We start from the raw sequence: 19,126 nt of genomic DNA on the forward strand, positions 1-19,126 counted from the left end.
AAATGTACACTATACCAAAGGTTTAGAAATAACAAAACAAAAACAAAAAAAAACAGTATAAGATTTGTTTTTAACTTTAAAGGAACACTATGTAATTTTTACAAACACGTAGCTTGATGATGAACGTGATTTTGGCTCGAGAGAAGAGGAGCTTTTATTATGCCGCAAGATGACCTCTTCCGCTTCCTCTGGTCGCATATGTGGGGTAACAGTTTACATTTGAGTGTGTTGAAAGTTATGTTATAATGCTACTCTGTGCTTTCGCTACTATGCGGCTACTATGAGACACTTGTTACACACTGCAGTAAGCTAGATCGATATTAGGTTTGGTAAAACATGGTACTCGCGGTAAATCAAGAAAACGAGATTTAAACAATAAGACTAACTGTTGAGCTATATAAGAATTAGTTTTCTGTCAATGAATGTATTCAAACAATTGCTCACCTGTCTAATAAAACATACTATTTTAAAGCGTCTTTGGTGTTTCCATGGTTTCTACAGAATAAATCCAGAAATCGAGGGTCATGATGTCATTGATAGGCGATGGATTGCTAATTTCTCTGGATTTAAACATTCTTGGAAACATTTGGGATAATGCACTACACAAGTCAACTAAATATATAACATTGTTCTAGTGGTTTTTAATCTAAAAATCTTACATCGTGTGCCTTTAAGGGGTCCTATTATGCTTTTTCACTTTTTCAACTTCAGTGTGTAATGTTGCTGTTTGAGCATAAAAAAAGATCTGCAAGGTTACAAAGCTCAGAGTCCACTCCAAAGGGAGATATTTTAACAGAATCCTCTTTTCAAGAACTACAACGAACAGCTCGTTTGGACTACAACGAGTCACAATGTTACTCATTTAAATGATCTACACGGTACACCCACGGAATTTGCAAAAAGGGGGTGATGCCTGGTTGAGTTGCGCTAGAGAAGATTAAGAGTGTTGTCTCTGTTTTTTTTCCACATTGGGACAAAGTTTGCCCTAAGGCAGATGAACTTAGAGTGGTTCATTTATTTTTAAAACTGTTCCTGAACATTATAACCCCAACGTTTGTCTGTGCGCTGCAATTTTATGGAGAACAACTTCCAGAACCTACAATGCAGGCTACGGACAAAAGCTTCTCCTGCAAGACGTAGCTGTTCCCACTTTGTCGGCACAATCTGTTAATAATGGATCACAACTAGTAAGTATGTCTTATTATTTGTAGTTGTGTTTTCTATTAACAGTATAAGTTGTATGTAGTTGCTATGATGTAAACAAAGGGCAAATATTTGCCTCCGCTAGCCTGCTAACTAGCATTACAGTATTGATGTAGTGTTTACTGTAGCTTTTGTAAGCTCTTGCTTTTGTAAGACTGTTCACCGCTCCTTAGGAAAATTATCCATGGTTTTGTGATCAATTACTGTTTGTATTACCATAGTATCCGACAAATATGATTAAATGGTGAATAATCTATAAAAAATTACAAAAAACATAGCACTCTGAAACATCCTGTAAAATATGTGCTTGCAAAGTCTGTGCTTGAAATCCGTTCTGCACGATCCTCTTGTTCGTTAACATTGTTGCGGTCTGAAGCGGGCTTGAATTTGTTTAAAATTTACGCCATCCTTAATTATTGACATTAGAGAAGAACTCGCAGTTATGGAGGGGCGTGACATTTCCCAAACATGTGCTTCTCTGCTAAGCGGAGCCAATCACAGCACATTCCGTATTTTGGAAGGAGGGGCCTCATCGAAACAGGAACTAAATGGTGCATTCAAGCCAGACTGGGGAGAGAGGAGCTGTAAATCTGTCAAAATATATGAAAAATAAGGCTTTTTTTAACAATCAACCATGAAAACATTGTAGTACACCCCAAAACAAAATCAAAACTTGGTAAAAGGACATAAAAGGACCCCTTTAATTACAGTCGACATCACTTACTAAAATAAGCACAAAATAATATGAATCATTTTAGCGATCTAGGTAAAAAATAATAATCAGAAAACAAACCTACAAGGTGATTCTAAAATGTTGTCATCATTTTGTCAAGATTTTTCAAGGTGATCTGGACACTGTGGATACAAATGACATTCCTGATATGGAGGTGGAGCTGATGAGTCAGACTGATCTGAAACCGAAGGACCAAATTGACCAGGAAGTCCATCATAACTAGGGGGTGCAAACTGACTCGGAGGTCCAGGGTACCCAGGAGCAGGAAACTGACTGAGAGGAGGTCCAGGGTAACCAGGAGCAGGATAGTGACTCAGAGGAGGTCCAGGGTAACCCAGAGCACCACAATGGCCAGGTGGTTCAACCATATTAAATGGCGCATTGCCACCTGGTGGTTGATTCCAGATTCCAAAGTCACTGTTTGTAGCCCTACTTACACCTGATAATGACTGAAGAGGAAGAATCACTACTGGGAATTTGATCTCCGAAGCAAATGGAACATCCAGGCAGACCTAGGCACAAAACGTACATTGAAAAAAAAACCAACAACAAATTATTCAATTAGGAGTGGTTAACAGAAACTTTTGTCTGTACAAGATGAGCTATCAGCACAGACCTTGATTTTAAAGACAGTGAACATGTCAAGATACAGCTTTAAATTAAAAATACAACACAGATATGCCGCTGCAACTTAATCTCAGGAGTATTTGTGTGTAGGCCTATTGGTTCTACCACATGTCCTTTTACTTATGTTTTCATACACACTAAAACGTACAATACTGATGTATTGACAGCACTAAAATGTAAATGTATGTATTAATAACTTTACAGCCGTACAAATGTGTACAAATCCTTATTTATAAATATAAAAATCGTGGCATTAATAGAGAATGTGAAGCTGACGTCACACCGCGTTGGTTAAGCATCTTGTTTAGATGCCATATTAGGAAAACCGCGCTGCCTTTCCGCTAGTGATTTTAAGGCAGTGTTTTGATTTTAAACCAAACAAAAAACTAAACTTTCAAAAACTCTCAGCAATTTGATTATTTTATTGAGTGATAGGCAGTGGGTTTAATCAGTGACATTATTAATATATTTGCTATCTGCCATCTTCTTGATAGCAACCCCTTAACCTGCTTTCCTTGTTTTTACACGTAGCAAAGGTGAAAAAACGTATTACATTGTTCGGTTTTCTCCCTTAACAATGATATGAGTTACTATGGCAATTCTGATGCAGCATGAATGACCTACAATGGCGACAATTTTCACAATCATGATAGAAATTCAAAACACTACCTTAAATTCACTAGCAATAAGGCAACAGGATCTTACTAATATGGGGTCTAAACAAGACAGTTACCCAGAACTCAACAGGGCATGACGTCAGCTTCACATTCTCTATTTTGATTCTTTTTGTATTAAATTGTCATATCAATGGCATTGTTTTCAGTCACATTTATTAAAAGCAGTTAACATAAAAATGATAACATTTCACTCTGTTCTATGACTTCTGCTGCAAATTAGTTTTGATTACATTGTTAAACAAGATTACACATTAAACCCTTAAAATGAATAGCATTTCTGTAATCGTTTAACCATTGTTTATCATGTAGCCTAATATTTATTCCATTTGCTGTTGGAAACAGGCATTTTCTCAGTATAGTCCTATGCTGTGACTGACAATAGAATCATACCAAAAACGTAAAATAAATTCACAAAATTAATCAATTTTATTCGTATGCTGGTGCTCTCTGCAGAGCCAAATTAAGTCCGGCTCCACCTTCTCTGGGTGTCATGGGTATAGGGATAGAGCTATGGATAGGGTTAGGGTACACTTTCTAGGTCTCAAATCCAGCGTTTGTTACAAATTCAAAAATAGCCGCCCCATGAAGCTTCACAACATCTTTGCCACAGATTGTGACATGCCGCATTTTGGGTGATGTGCATTTGGAATGAGAAATGTGCACCTTCACAGAGTAGATTGGGAAAAGATTTTCAGCAACTAATACCTTAAATTCTGCTCCGTACCTCATACAAAACTGTTATATTCTGCTATAGTGAGGACTGCGAGATTTTGACATTTTTTCAATAAATAAATTATTTATGTCTTGTCTGTCTTATGTTTTTCTTTAAAACTGTACATATGTGACCTTGGACCACAAAACCAGTCTTATGTGTAATTTTTTTGAAATTGAGATTTATACATCATCTGAAAGCTGAATACATAATCTTTCCATTGATGTTTGGTTTGTTAGGATAGGACAATATTTGAAGATCTGGAATCTGAAGGTGCAAAAAATCTAAATATTGAGAAAATCGCCTTTAAAGTTGTCCATTTCAATTGGCGATAGTGCTGCATTCACTCACAAAAATAAATGTTTTATATATTTAAGGTGGGAAATTTACAAAATATCTTCATGGAACATGATCTTTACTTAATGTCCTAATGATTTTTGGCATAAAAGAAAAATCTATAATTTTGACCCATACAATGTTTTGTTGGCTATTGCCACAAATATACCCGTGCAACATAAGACTGGTTTTGTGATCCAGGGTCACATATTTTTAAAAAACGGTTATGGGTAGGTTTAGAGGTAGGAGTAGGATTAATTGGCTCAAAATCTTTTTGATGCTATATTGTTTCTAAAAGTGTCAGTTAAATGTTGTCAACACGTCCATATTGTTTCAGCATCTTTTAAACGTACAAAAATGTATGTTTTGCAGCTGTAAATGTTACGTATTAAAGGGGTCATATGATGCAATTTCTTGTTTTCCTTTTTCTTTAGTGTGTTATGTAGCTGTTTGTGCATGTATTAGATCTGCAGAGTTACAAAGCTCAAAGTCTCAAACCCAAAGAGATATTCTTTGTAAAAGTTAAGGCTCAGCCACGACTTCCTAAAACACTTTGTTTAAACACGCCCCCACAAATCTACGTCAGTCTGTGGGGACAGAGTTTCATAACACCGGCCAAATGTATACGCAAAGAAAGAAGGCGGAACTTTTATTCTCGCTGTATTATTGTTGCCGCCGGCGCCGCCATGTCATGGAGACACTGTGTTTTTCATTGCGAAAGCCATGTACTTTGTTTGGCCTTCCAAAAGAGGACACAATTAGAAAACAGTGGTTAAGCTTTATTTACAACACTGTTCCAGAACAGTACAATCAAAATATTCGACTCTGTGCTGCACATTTTTCGGAGGACTGTTTCCAGAGGGTACAAGTCCAGCTGTGCACAAAGGCTGATTCTAAAGTTCCATCATTACATGTACAGTCTGGCGCTTCGGACTCACAGACACAGCCTGTAAGTATGTTTTCATATTTTAAGAATTTGCTACGGACTATTCAAATGCGAGTTTTGAGCAGTACAGAGTAACGCTTATTTGTCGTTTCTACGATCAAAAATGCAAACATGGTTTTATGTTTACATAGTGTTCTCCCCCCGTAGCGCAGCGCAACGCGTAAAAAGACAGTATAAGTCATTATAATCAGTAATTATGTCCCCAATGAAATAAAACCTTACCAAGTCAAGTCAAGTCACCTTCATTTATATAGCGCTTTTAACAATATAGATGGTTTCAAAGCAGCTTTACAGTGATAATAGGAAATTTAGGTAACAGAGATTGTTTTGGCTTTACAGCAGCTCTAGAATAAAGTTATTGTCCAGCTAAAGTTAGTTTTGATTGATTCGATTCCGTTGCAAAGATCATTAGTTATTAACTTAGGGGCCGCTTACACAATACCGTTCTAACAGAAACCCTTACTGAGTCTGCGCTCCGGCCTGCTTATTTGCACAACAACAGTGCCTGGTGGCTCGAGAATGCAAACCTTGAAATAGGTTCCAAGGTGCAGGCGTTGAAAAATGTTGAAAAACGTTATCTCCGCGTAAGCTTCAAAAACGCGAATCTGTGAAAACGCTGACAGCGTGTCTATAGGTATGCGCGTTTGCATATATATGTGCGCAGGCGAGTAGTCTTTCTTTACAAACTGACCTCACCAAATTACTTGTCTGGCCTTTTCATAATACAGAATTTTTTGTTGCTTCCGCGTATGTGAACTGGAATCATTTTGACAATGTTTTAACTGTACAGAGGTAAAGGGAAGGGAAGGAGGCCTTCACAGGGGATAGACTAGTTGACACTTCAGGACTGTGTTGTCGTTGTGTCCAGGCGCAGGTCCTTCATCACATCTGAATACGGCTTGGATCCGGTGGACTGCGATAAACCTCGGGATTAACAGAGAGACTAATATTAGCGTAGATGCCATTCTTCTTATGATGTAACGAGTACATCAGGTGTTATGGGAAGTGTTCCCATACTGGTAAAGTGTTGCCTTACCAATCTGATACGTTCTGGTCCAGTCGCGCTGGCAAAGTTGATCGATCAGCTTGGTCATCTGCATTTTCTGGATCAGATTCGGGCTCGAATTGATAAGGTAGTGCCAACATTATCACCTGTCATTATTGCTTTGGGAGCTGATGTTCCAAATATGGTAAGGAGCATGACATTTCCATCACAATGCACTAGATCGCTGGCCAATCAGAGCACACGTGCTTTTAAGAACGATGAACTTTGTAAAAATCTATGCGTTTCAGAAAGGCGGGGCATAGACGAGCAACAATAATGTACGGTATGTGTAAAATAATGACTTTTTTTAACCTAAAACCACGTAAACACATTGCATTAAACCAAATACACAAAATAATGTTCTTTTTAGAACCAACATATGACCCCTTTAATACCTATGTATTAACAATGAGACCTGGCTAGTCAATCTAATGTATTTGTTCATTTCATTGCAATTTTACTATTTGTCTTTGCTTTAGATGCTGAAACTCACCCTGAGTCTGTACTCAACCTTGAGGATCCTACAGTTTAGGATAGAGACGGTAAGGTTGGGAGGAATGGGCAGCACTTTGGTGACGGTTTTTCTTGAGTTCGGTTCAATAGGTTCTCCTTCCTCTTTAAAAAGGTCATGTGTGTGAAGTTTTCTCTTTCCTTTTGCGAAAAAACTGTGTTTTTCATACAGGCAGTATTTTGGCTTGATTGTACGGGATGAATTGTTCTGAACTTCAGCCAAAACTTTCAAGCCCTCTCCTGTAGTGAGACACAATAAGACAATTAGTTAAATTAAAATTACTTGATTCTGTCTATTTGGACAAAACAGGACTCTTAATTCAGAATTATGTTACATATGAGATATAAAAAAAAATACACAATAAACAAATGTATAAAGAACTGTAGTAATAACATGATGATTGTATGTATACATTTTGTGCAAGCTCTGTAATAAGTCTAAGCTACATTGAAAAAAACCCAAACATAATAATTGTACAAGTGGTGCGTGGGTTCAGGGACTTATGGTTGTTTTCATGCCTAAAATGTGTAACTTTTTTGTCAATTATAACAATAGCTGAATCACATGATCTGAAACTCATGAAAATGTCCATCCACCTCTCCCCTACTCCAGATATGTTTGCAATTTTACATACATTTCATCTTCTTACAAAGATTCAGAAATAGTTTGAATAAGACTCCCCTTAAAATGGTTGTCTACAAGAGCCAACTTTGAGTTTGACAAACAAAAAAACATGCCGAGATGTTATAATAATATATATAATTTTACCAAGGTAGTATCCCATTTTCTCAGTCTTTATGTTCATGGAGACACTCCCAAAGGAGAAGAGATTCATTTGTTCATCTTTGGTTCTGTACTGTGGTGCCTAAACCAGACAAAACAAGTAAAAGAGAGGAAAATGAACCTTAAAACGAGGAACGTATGGTATAGATTAGAAAGACAGTGCATGGGATTTTCAATAATGATAGTCTCACCATTAGTTCAGGATTGGACACATCAGGACTGGGGAAATAGAGAAACTCTGCTTTGGCTTTGTTAGAAATACGCATTGATCGGGATAGTTTTGTCTCCAAAGTATAGACAATTTTTCCAACTGAAGCTTTGAAGGTTGGTGGGAAGTGCCTACAAGAAAATAATGCCATGTGTAAACAGTAATTGTACAGCAGAAAGTAAAGTATCATTAAAAGGTTGAAATTCTTGAAAATAACATTGGCAAAAGTAATATTTATATTCAATATGTGCTATATAAGCCATTAAATTTACTTAAGGGTCAGAACAATGACATCTGCTGGTTGGGCAGTGCTCTGCATATGGACAATAATCATTGTGCCTATAAAAAGATGTAAAAGACAAAAAGTTTCAATTGTTGCCCATTTCATTCATTCTTTTTGGTTTAAAATATTGGATTGCTGCCCTTTGCATGTCTCTTGAACAATGTTATGTGCAATAAAAAAAAAAAAGCATTGTATCACCTCACTGGAGCACTAATGAATTCCCTGTAAGGACATCTTAATTGAGAAACACGAAAAGATCAAGTAGTGTAATAGTCACTATAAAAGGTTGAAACCTTCTTCATTGTGGAACTTTGTATGGATTAATTAGTTGACCTCGTTGGACTTGGGTTGTACATTTTTGGGTTCTACAAAGCACATGCAGGCAGTTGGGACTAGGACAATGACTGTGGATACATTTATGGATGGATTATTTCCAAGATGATGAATGAAACAGACTTGACCGAGGAAAGTAGTACGGGGTACGGGGGTACGCCTTGTAGTACGGGGAGAAAAAGTGATATGACTGCAGAGCGAAAGTACCTTTTCCGGGAATCCTTACTGAATATTCTCAATTGAAATGTTCATTTAAACATCTAAATCTAAATCTTTAGGCATATTTAGTTGAGATTTCGAAATAAAGAAATAAAAGGAACAAGATGTTGCTAATGCCTCATACAGAGGAAACTCAGATTTTACTAGAAAATGTAATAGACACCATTGAAATGAAATAGATGTTCTTGTTGAAGCAAGTGAAATTAATGAAACTGTTTACAAACATTTGGAAACATTCAAAAAAGTTTACAGAATTACAGGCAACTGTGAAGGGTTTAATGAAAGATGATTGCAAGAAGGGAGTAGATCATTATGATTTGAACCAAAGTTAATTAATGTATTAATTAATTAATCGCATCAGTTGGTGCACAGACGTGAACCAACCAGGCTTCAGTACTCGAAGAAACACTGAGTTTTCCCCATACACATCACATCAGCTACTGATGCAATGTGAGTGAACCATATCAAAAGGGAAATTTACAGTTCATCTCTCACTGCTATTTTGAAAAGGAAAACTGACATTTTAAAACAGGGATTATTCCTGCTCCCAGATTGTTTTGATGGTGATTCCCTTCAGTATAGGTCATCATTCATCAAGTCTTTTGAAAGGGGCATAATAAAACAGGAAGTACGGATGGCAGGCACACAAGGAGGCAACCTAGAAATCTTGTCAATACATTTCTGCATATGGATCCGTATAACACCGTGTCCTAACCAGACGCGATGCAATAAGATTCCAGCGACAAATAATTTGACTGTCCACACCAGACGCAACGCGACTATGGGACGCAATGTAGTCAATCAAAAATCACAGCCAATCAGAAGAGCGCATGGGTTGGCTCTCTCGGCAAGCTCCCAGCACTCTCACCGAAATGGATAAGTAGGCTACATAATCAAATTCATGAATATTACACCATTTTACATTTACGAGTTACTGAAACAATCTGAAAAAAAGTTTCTAAAATAGAATCGTTGTGTGTTGCTGTCGCGGCTGGTTAGGACAAAAATTCTGATTAACATGGAAAAGATACCTTTTATCGCATGTCGCGGCGTCGCATGTAGTTAGGACATGGTGTAAGGCCTACAAGGAAGCAAAAGGCAATTGAATTGGAACTTTGGAAACAGCACTAAGATATCAATATCATATGTCGACAAAGTACTGAAATTGACTACTATCAAGGCTGAGGATGGTTTTGCTTTATGATCGTATCCTCTTTTTTGAGAAGATGTTGATTTATGAATGAACTAGAAATTCCATCAACCGTAAACTTGTATCTAAGGGCATTTTCACACTGGCAGTTTAGTTCGGAACGGGACAGGGTTCGCATGAAAAATTGCTAATGTAAAAGCAGTCATGCGGGTACCGAACCCAAGACTACATGAAGGAGGTGGTCTGAGTTCGGTTGCACTCGAGCTGTGCCGTGATTCGCATGAATGTGAAAGCAACACGGACTCGGGAGCATGGTTGTTCAGGAAGTAAAGTAACCAGCGCATGCATTTTAGCCGATTATGATGTATGTAGTTAAATAAAACACATGTAAGGGATCATAGTGCTGATGATTTAGCTGGGATACGAGCGAGAGTGAGTCTGCAATGTAATCATGCATAGCGAGTGCAATCAGGGCAGCAAATGTCAATCCACTGTCTCCTCAAAAGAGTCTGTTTGCAAGCAGCAGAAAGCCAACTTCATGTGACACATAGAAGTCCAATTAAGTGTTGTTTACTATGCTGAACATAATGGCACCATATTAATAAAAAATAAAATATTTTGACCATCATGTGCCGTGCACGTTTGTGATGTTCATTTGCACAGTTCATTCAAATCAAGTTGGGTGTGAAACCAGACCAACGCTGCTGGGGGTCACTTTGAACAATCATGCTCGGAATCGGACAGCAGCAAACGTGCCCAGTGTGAAAACGCCCTAAGTCACCCTTCAAGCTACGAGCTCAGTGGAGAAAAATAGTCTATAAAATTCAGTCCATCTGTGATAAGTAGTGTAGTCTCTGGTTTGGAAGTAAGCAGTATGGAAGTCAATGTCTACACCAAACTGTACATGCAAGACAGGTTGCTAGTCTCAACGGACCACACAACCACACAAGAACTCATCAATAAATGTCGTCAATTGAGTGAAGTCAAAATAGCACAGTTAGAAGCAGACATTATATAGCTAATATAAAATAGCACAGTAAGAAGCAGACATTATATAGCTAACACAAAATAGCACAGTTAGAAGCAGACATTATATAGCTAACTGGAACAAATGCTGGAAGACTGATGGAACCGTGGAAAGTTGTTAATACAGGGTGCATACAGATACTGTAAAATGAAATTCTAGGACTTTGACTTTTCAAGCACTACTGTTTTGGTTTTCAAGGACTACAATCATCTCACTTATCAAACAATATCTTTATTATCTTTTGAATTCTAAAAATATATAAATAGGTAAATAGAAAAAAAAACACTAATAAAACAAAATGGTACAAATAAAGTGCAGCACATGCAATGGCTGTGGTAACTTTAACCATTAAAAGGAAACTATGACAAAGATATTGTTTTCCTTATTCAAACAGACTTTTTCTCCCTTGAATATATGATTTTTCAGAAGAATGAAATCTGTATCAAATACTTGAATATTTATTTGAGAAATATCACACTTATAGCCATGTGAAATGGCTGTATATCAATGTGAAAAGATTGTTTTATCAATCAAATGAAACACTATTTTCTAACATAGCCTATGTCTTCCTATAATTCAAGCACTTTTCAAACACCTTTTCAGAAATATGGCTGTTTTCAAGGGCTTTCCAAGACTTCCAAAAAGTCAAATTCAAGAACTTCCGAGCACTATAAGCACCTTGTACGAACCCTGTTAATAGTCATGGCACATGGAAATGGGCCTTATGCTGTTAAAACACCCTTAGGTTAGGTTGTAAATGGTCTTATGTAAGAGACTGCCTGTCAAACTGGAAAAAGGCATACATCCTTGGTTGTTAATCAAATCTCTGAAGCAAATTTAATGTTGTCAGGTGGCACAACTAATATTTATCAGGTGGTGCGTGCAACCATATAAATGATTGTATACCATGATAGGTCAAAGTGAACAACTGGCTGATAACTAGATTGTGAATAGTCTTTTTTGGTCTTTAAAATTTTAATCGGATGCTAAAGATACTAAATACCTGGCCACTAGAATGCAATAATTATAAATTAATGTGAATAAAATACACAATCGCAAATGCCTTTTTTGAAGCTTTGTCATTGACTCCAGTTGTCATTGACAATTTACAATTTATGTCAACTGTGGAAAAATGTGTGGAATTACGAAGTGGACATTATTATTTACCATTACCCTTCAAAGAAGATGATGTAATCAAACAATTATCAACAAGCACAGCAGCTTGCCACTTCCCTGAAAAGTCTGTTTCAGCAGAACAAACAATATCATGAGGAATGTCTTTCTAAGAGGGCATGGTAGACATGCTGAAATAACTCAAAAGGACATTAAGCAAACAAAATGGAATTGAACTTCCTAAAAAAGAGACACCTAAGAGTTGTATTTGACTGCTCAGCATCCTTTCAAAGAGTGTCTCTGAATTGTAAACTCATCCAGGGACCAAACCTAACTAGCAACCTAATCTGTGTTCGGTTACACTTTCAACAATTTCAAAGACTCTTTCTCTTCTGAAATCATAGAGACAATCAAGAACCACTTATGTAGACAATTGGTTAAAATCTGTGGTAACTGAAGCTGATGCGATTAAATTATGTAAAGAGCTTGAAATGGCCTGCTCAATGGGTGGTTTTCGTCTGCACAAATGGGTCAGCAACAGTAGAATGGTGATAGCTTCCATCTTCCAATCAGACAGGGCTAAAGAAATAAAGGATCTTGATCTTGAGTCCAACAGTCTCCTGTAGAATTAATTCTTTGCATAAAGTAGTGTGTAGTAAGACAAACTAAAATTTGCAGTAAGCTTAAAGGGTCAGCCATGTGCATGAAGAGGAATTCTGTCAATTGTCTCGTCTGTGTATGATCCACTTGGATACATCACTCCATTAGTTTTTATTTGCAAAAAAAAAAAAACATTCTCAAAGAACTATGCAAGCTGTAACGAGTGGGAGCTAGAGAAAACAAGCAGAGGCAAGGATCTAATTGAAGGGTTTTAATAAAGTAACTAAATAAACAAATATCGAGGAACACTGTGAACAAAGCAAAATTTTGGATCCGTTGACAGTCAACTCCCCGGATCTTAATCCCATAGAGCAGGGGTGTCAAACTCAGTTCTTGGAGGTCCACTGTCCAGCAGTTTAGCTCCAACCCTAATTAAACAAACCTGAACCAGCTAAGGTCTTCATTACTGGATAACTAGAAACTTCCAGGCAGGTGTTTTGGATCTAGTTGGAGCTAAACTCTGCAACACAGTCGCCCAACAGGAGCAGAGTTTAGTGTACATGTACAGTGAAGCAGTGGTTCCCAACCAACCCGATCTCACAGCAATTCGTACGAATTTTACGAGGTGGCGAATTCGTACAAATTCATATGATCTCAATCGTACATATTTTACGAGTTGCCCAATTCGTATGAATTCGTACGAATGACCTACATCTGACCCCGCCCCTAAACCTACCCATCACGTGGGTTCAGACAAATCGTACAAACTCGTACGAATTAGCCACCTTTTTCTCACTCGTACAAATTCGTACGAACTGGTCGTGAGATAGCATTGTTCCCAACCCTGGTCCTGGAGTACTGCACAAGCAGTTTATACCTCTCCCTAATCAAACACACCTGATTCAACTCATAAGATCATTAGTAAAGACTAAAGCCGCCTTTCCACTACACACGAGAAACAACAGCCGTTGGACCGGAAGTCATTCATTACCGATGGAGAGTCGTACGGGAGCTGCGGGGAGTTCCAATCATATGCGTATGCGGAAAATTTGGATCCGATTTGAGCTTTGGATCCGTTTAAATATCTGAACTTAGGTGAATAGACCGTATGCGACCGGCCGACCGGATGTGATGTATTCTAATGTAGTCCAATCAAATCAGTGTGCGCAAGTTCAGAATTATTAATACTTTAAAAAAAATAAAAAATAAAAAAATAAAAAAAAATTCCGAAACACATAGCCTAATACTTTTAAAAATGCACGGAGAATAAAGGCTCTTGTTGTTGCACTCATTTACTGGAGACGCAAAAAGAAATAATAAAAGAAATTGCCTTGTACGTTCGTAATGAAAGTTGCGTGCGACTGACACTAGGGGGCGAAATGCGACAATCTTATGCAAATATCGTGTGCAGTGGAAAGGCGGCTTAAGGCCTTGTCCACACGGAGACCCATTTAGCTTTATACGTAAACATTTTGTATCGTATTGGCGTTTCGTCCAGACGGATCCGGCGGATTCTTCTCCGCGTTTAGTGTATCTCTGTGGCAGAATTTCAGCGCCACATACTGGTCTGGCATGTAAACAACTCTGTGTTTACGGAATTTTTTTTTTTAGAATGAGGGAATAAAAAAAGATCGGATAGGGAAAGCTCTGGCTTCGTGTGGATGTCGCCTAGATGGGTACTCAGATGGGTATGTTATGGCGCTTTTCCACTGCATGGTACGGCTCGGTACGGTTCGACTCGGCGCGGAACGGTTCGGCTCGCTTTGCTTTTCCACTGCGTGGTACGACTCGACTCAGTACGGCACGGTTCGGCTCGCTTTAGCTCGGTTGCTTTTCCACTGCAGTTAGTACCGCTTCAAAGTGGGTGGGACTGACCGTTATAGTTGCCGTCTTTCTATGGCTTGGCTTCGTGAACGAAGATTTGGGAAGGAAATCCAAGTTTTCTACAGGCACGCTGGTGGCTGACGAGGCCTATGCGGGACAGGCAGGTCCTGCCACAACTGCTGCAGGTAAAGGTCTGGTCCAGGATGGGTGCTGAGGGGACACGTTTTTTTTTTTTTTTTTTTTCTCCTTTTGTCCTCCATACTGGCCCTGCGAGCACTGTCATCTACCATGACATCATCATATTAAATGCGAATTTTTCATTCCGTGTACTTTCCCCATCCGCTCCTCGGCAACCAACGAGAGGAACGTCTGCACCTCGTCCACTGACCACGATTCAGCCATTTCTTTTCTTTTTTTTTAAGTTTATACTCTTTTTTTTTAAGCAAATACTTTTAAAACAGGTGCTACAGCGTTGGCTGTTGTCTACTGGCTATTTAAATCTAGTGGGTTTAGTGTCTCGTGTCGTAAATACAATGACGCTGGTAGAGATGATTCTGTCTGACCAATCAGTGATCTGCAGTGTTTTCACGTCACATTTTAGTATCGGTACGGTACGCTTGGAACCTCAACAGAGGTGTTACCATTTAAAGCGAGCCGAAGCGAGCCGTACCGTACCGTACCATGCAGTGGAAATGCGCCATAAGTGAGCCGTTCCGAACCGAGCCGTACCATACCATGCAGTGGAAAAGCGCCAAAGCGTGCCGTACCGAACCGAGCCGTACCGTACCATGCAGTGGAAAAGCGCCTTTAGATAAGAGAGGCATCCAAAGTGTGCAGTGTTGGGGGTAATCTAGGACCAGGGTTGGGAACCTAACCTGTGGTCAATCCTAAAAAAGGTAGGTCAGTAGATAGCCAGTAGATAAGCAGAAGTCCACAAATTGTGATCAACTAAGCACTAATAGGGCAAGATTGTCAATAAAAGCCTTTAAAACTTATATTTTCCAGTATACCATAGAAACATGTAAAAATAAATCTACAAATACTGAAGCAGCAAACACAAAATGTATGCCACTGCCAACATCTGTACAAAACAAAACCCTGCAGATTGTGCATTATTTTGGACTTAAAACTTTCTACTTAAATCTTTTCTGAACGTTTCTACTATTCTAATTGAAACTAATTAAACAGAGCTGTTGTATAGTTATTTAAATGAAAAGATTTACTTCTTGGAAAGAAAACAAAGGAGATAGTTGCCAATGTAATTAGTACATGAAACCCAAACAAGTAAAACAAGAAACCCAAGTTTTGGTGGAAGCAAAAATTAAAGCTGTTAGAAAGCATGTGAATGTACAAACCCTTTCAACTGTTCAAAAAAATAAACAAATAAATAATAATAATAATAATAATAATAATAATAAATATATATATATATATATACACACACACACACACACACACACACACACACACACACACACACACACACACACACCTAAAGGATTATTAGGACCACCTGTTCAATTTCTCATTAATGCAATTATCTAATCAACCAATCACATGGCAGTTGCTTCAATGCATTTAGGGGTGTGGTCCTGGTCAAGACAATCTCCTGAACTCCAAACTTAATGTCAGAATGGGAAAGAAAGGTGATTTAAGCAATTTTGAGCGTGGCATGGTTGTTGGTGCCAGACGGGCCGGTCTGAGTATTTCACAATCTGCTCAGTTACTGGGATTTTCACGCACAACCATTTCTAGGGTTTACAAAGAATGGTGTGAAAAGGGAAAAACATCCAGTATGCGGCAGTCCTGTGGGCGAAAATGCCTTGTTGATGCTAGAGGTCAGAGGAGAATGGGCCGACTGATTCAAGCTGATAGAAGAGCAACTTTGATTGAAATAACCACTCGTTACAACCGAGGTATGCAGCAAAGCATTTGTGAAGCCACAACACGCACAACCTTGAGGCGGATGGGCTACAACAGCAGAAGACCCCACCGGGTACCACTCATCTCCACTACAAATAGGAAAAAGAGGCTACAACTTGCACAAGCTCACCAAAATTGGACAGTTGAAAACTGGAAAAATGTTGCCTGGTCTGATGAGTCTCGATTTCTGTTGAGACATTCAGATGGTAGAGTCAGAATTTGGCGTAAACAGAATGAGAACATGGATCCATCATGCCTTGTTACCACTGTGCAGGCTGGTGGTGGTGGTGTAATGGTGTGGGGGATGTTTTCTTGGCACACTTTCTTTAGGCCCCTTAGTGCCAATTGGGCATCGTTTAAATGCCACGGCCTACCTGAGCATTGTTTCTGACCATGTCCATCCCTTTATGACCACCATGTACCCATCCTCTGATGGCTACTTCCAGCAGGATAATGCACCATGTCACAAAGCTCGAATCATTTCAAATTGGTTTCTTGAACATGACAATGAGTTCACTGTACTAAAATGGCCCCCACAGTCACCAGATCTCAACCCAATAGAGCATCTTTGGGATGTGGTGGAACGGGAGCTTCGTGCCCTGGATGTGCATCACACAAATCTCCATCAACTGCAAGATGCTATCCTATCAATATGGGCCAACATTTCTAAAGAATGCTTTCAGCATCTTGTTGAATCAATGCCACGTAGAATTAAGGCAGTTCTGAAAGCGAAAGGGGGTCAAACACAGTATTAGTATGGTGTTCCTAATAATCCTTTAGGTGAGTGTATATATATATATATATATATATATATATATATATATATATATAAATAAATAATTCATGTGCAATCACATTTTCATTCCCAAGTTGTACACCATACAAATGGACTTCTGCATGTTTCTGTGAGACTTAGCAAATTGGCAGTGCCAGAAGATAATGATTTGTTTAGTGTTTTTGTTCTTGCAGTATACTCTAACTTTGTATAACAAAAGATTTCAGACGTGTTAAGAAAAGTAGCCTTAGACCTTCCCCCCTTTTACATATGTTGGAATAGATTATTGTAAAAAGAGATGATGACATCAAAAGGTACAGCGTTATTTATTTCCATGCCTTGCGATCCATGCGATGTGAACATTCTCTTTTTAGTGCCTGAGGCAGATCAGATCATACAATTATTTGTTATAGGCTACTTAATAAATAATTCACAATACCCCTCACCCAACAAGTGTTAGATTTTCTGTGATGATACTACCCCCAAACTGCAACTAACATCCTGAGGCAGAACAATGCAGTGGTTAACACAGCAGCAAAGACACACCAGCAAGATAAAATTGTATTAAGACCCCAACATTTTCTTTTTTTTAGATTTACTCTCACTTAATTCACTTTGAAACGCACAAATAAACCTTCTAATCCTATACATTACCACTTGAGAAATGTATATGCTAAACATGCCTATCCCATTTTCCAATCTGATGGTTGTCTTTTTACATTGTTTTGCATATGTATTTATTCAAACTCTTTTGAATGTACGTAGATTTGCATACCATTGTTAACAAAGATCACATTGGCTATATAACCAACGTGCAGGAGGAAGAACATTTCTGGATATTAAAACTTTTAAATGGTTGTTAGAGGGTGTTCATTTGCATGCATTTAAGGAGCAAAGCAAAGGTTTTACTTTTACTTGAATGAACTTGTCAAAATGCAACAAACCCCGTAACTTACTGTCGAGGTAACTGAAGGGTGAATGGGTAAACATGACGGCCTGGTGCCACAACCGAAGAATCTAACAAGTCAAAAATCAAAGCAGAGATCAGCATGTTTTTCAGATTAATTCTCAAAGCTCTTTTTGCAATATTCATCAAATATTTCGCGACCAGACTTACACGGCTGTCCTGATGGATCTCTCAGCATCATCTCATGGTCATTACCTACAAGATCAAGTTACAGAACAAAATAAAGCTGGTTAAATCGACCTGATTTCTCCTAATTGTAACGCAAAAAATACAACTGTAGTTCCTCCTACCATGTGTTTTGTTCTCCCGAACGAAAAACCTCTCCACGGAATAATACTTTTCCTTATCCGAGTAAACAACGGTGCTTTTGTGACGCTCCCTCCAGCAAACCTCTGCTTTCCCTTTAATTTTCACACTCAGCGACTGCATTTTCGTGTCCTTCGCTAGATCCAAAATGACATGTCCCGATATGAAATCCCCGCTAGAGAAGGTATTGTTCTGATTGATAGGACTGTATATAACAGAAATGTTTTTCACAGTGACGGACATTGCGTCTCCTGGTGCCAGTATCCGCTTCTGACGTTTGATCCTAATGGAATATCCCTTTATAGCACTAGCAGTCAGGAACGCGCTTCCTGCAGGAAACTATATATAGGCTAAAGGTAGGTCCTGTCTACATAAAGCAAAACTGCTGAAAATACAAGAAACAAGCCATAAGGTCACATTAACAGCCTGCTGACCAAGAGATTGTGATCAGGCACAAATCTAGGCAGGGCTACTAAAATGCTGCTGCATTAAAGGTTCCCAAGAGCACAGTGATTGCCTCCATAATTTGCAAAAGGTTTTTTTTAAAGTGCTTGTCAAAGTGCTTAAAGGTCTGAATACTTGTCAATTTGATTTTTTTTTTTTTTTTTTTTTAAATATGAACTGTAATACTCATTTATTTAAAAACATAATCAAAATAAAATATTTTTGTACACTGAATCTACTTTATTTATTGAAATTTGCCAATAAATATTTCAGGTTTTGATTTTAACACAGGAAATTATGTGTTTTCTTGTTTTTTAACAATAAATAAAAATAAATAACACAAATAAGTAAAAGTAACAAAACCAGACATTACATTCTTTC

At 38.2% G+C, this 19,126-nt stretch overlaps 1 protein-coding gene across 2 annotated transcripts; it reads right to left on the reverse strand.

Moving 5' to 3' along the window:
• Nucleotides 1-1,731: 1,731 nt before the first annotated feature.
• LOC311294521 (arrestin domain-containing protein 3-like) lies at nucleotides 1,732-18,611 on the reverse strand. 2 transcript variants are annotated; one of them, XM_084415441.1, is made up of 8 exons: nucleotides 18,286-18,601; nucleotides 18,146-18,190; nucleotides 17,985-18,045; nucleotides 7,765-7,912; nucleotides 7,559-7,655; nucleotides 6,773-7,029; nucleotides 1,997-2,448; nucleotides 1,732-1,793 (listed from the first exon to the last, which is right to left on the reverse strand). In XM_084415441.1, the coding sequence occupies exons 1-7, from the start codon at nucleotides 18,542-18,544 to the stop codon at nucleotides 2,032-2,034; spliced, it is 1,284 nt and encodes a 427-aa protein (XP_084271567.1). In that variant the 5' UTR covers nucleotides 18,545-18,601; the 3' UTR covers nucleotides 1,732-1,793; nucleotides 1,997-2,031. The 2 variants fall into 2 exon arrangements, with proteins under 2 accessions (XP_084271567.1, XP_084271566.1); XM_084415440.1 differs by lacking the exon at nucleotides 1,732-1,793 and having other exon boundaries at nucleotides 1,879-2,448; nucleotides 18,286-18,611.
• Between the last annotated feature and the right edge of the window lie 515 nt (nucleotides 18,612-19,126).

Source organism: Rutilus rutilus, assembly GCF_951802725.1.
Source record: "Rutilus rutilus genome assembly, chromosome: 7".
NCBI classification, from domain to species: Eukaryota; Metazoa; Chordata; class Actinopteri; order Cypriniformes; family Leuciscidae; genus Rutilus; species Rutilus rutilus.

What these genes read in the sequence shown, in the direction of transcription:
- LOC311294521 (XM_084415441.1), bottom strand. Translation starts at nt 18,544, where the DNA reads ATGTCCGTCACTGTGAAAAACATTTCTGTTATATACAGTCCTATCAAT. An exon ending in AGATCCATCAGGACAGCCGT is followed by an intron (nt 18,046 to 18,145) that starts GTAAGTCTGGTC and finishes TTGACTTGTTAG; the next exon opens with ATTCTTCGGTTGTGGCACCA. An exon ending in AGGTTGAGTACAGACTCAGG is followed by an intron (nt 2,449 to 6,772) that starts GTGAGTTTCAGC and finishes TTTTGTGCCTAG; the next exon opens with GTCTGCCTGGATGTTCCATT.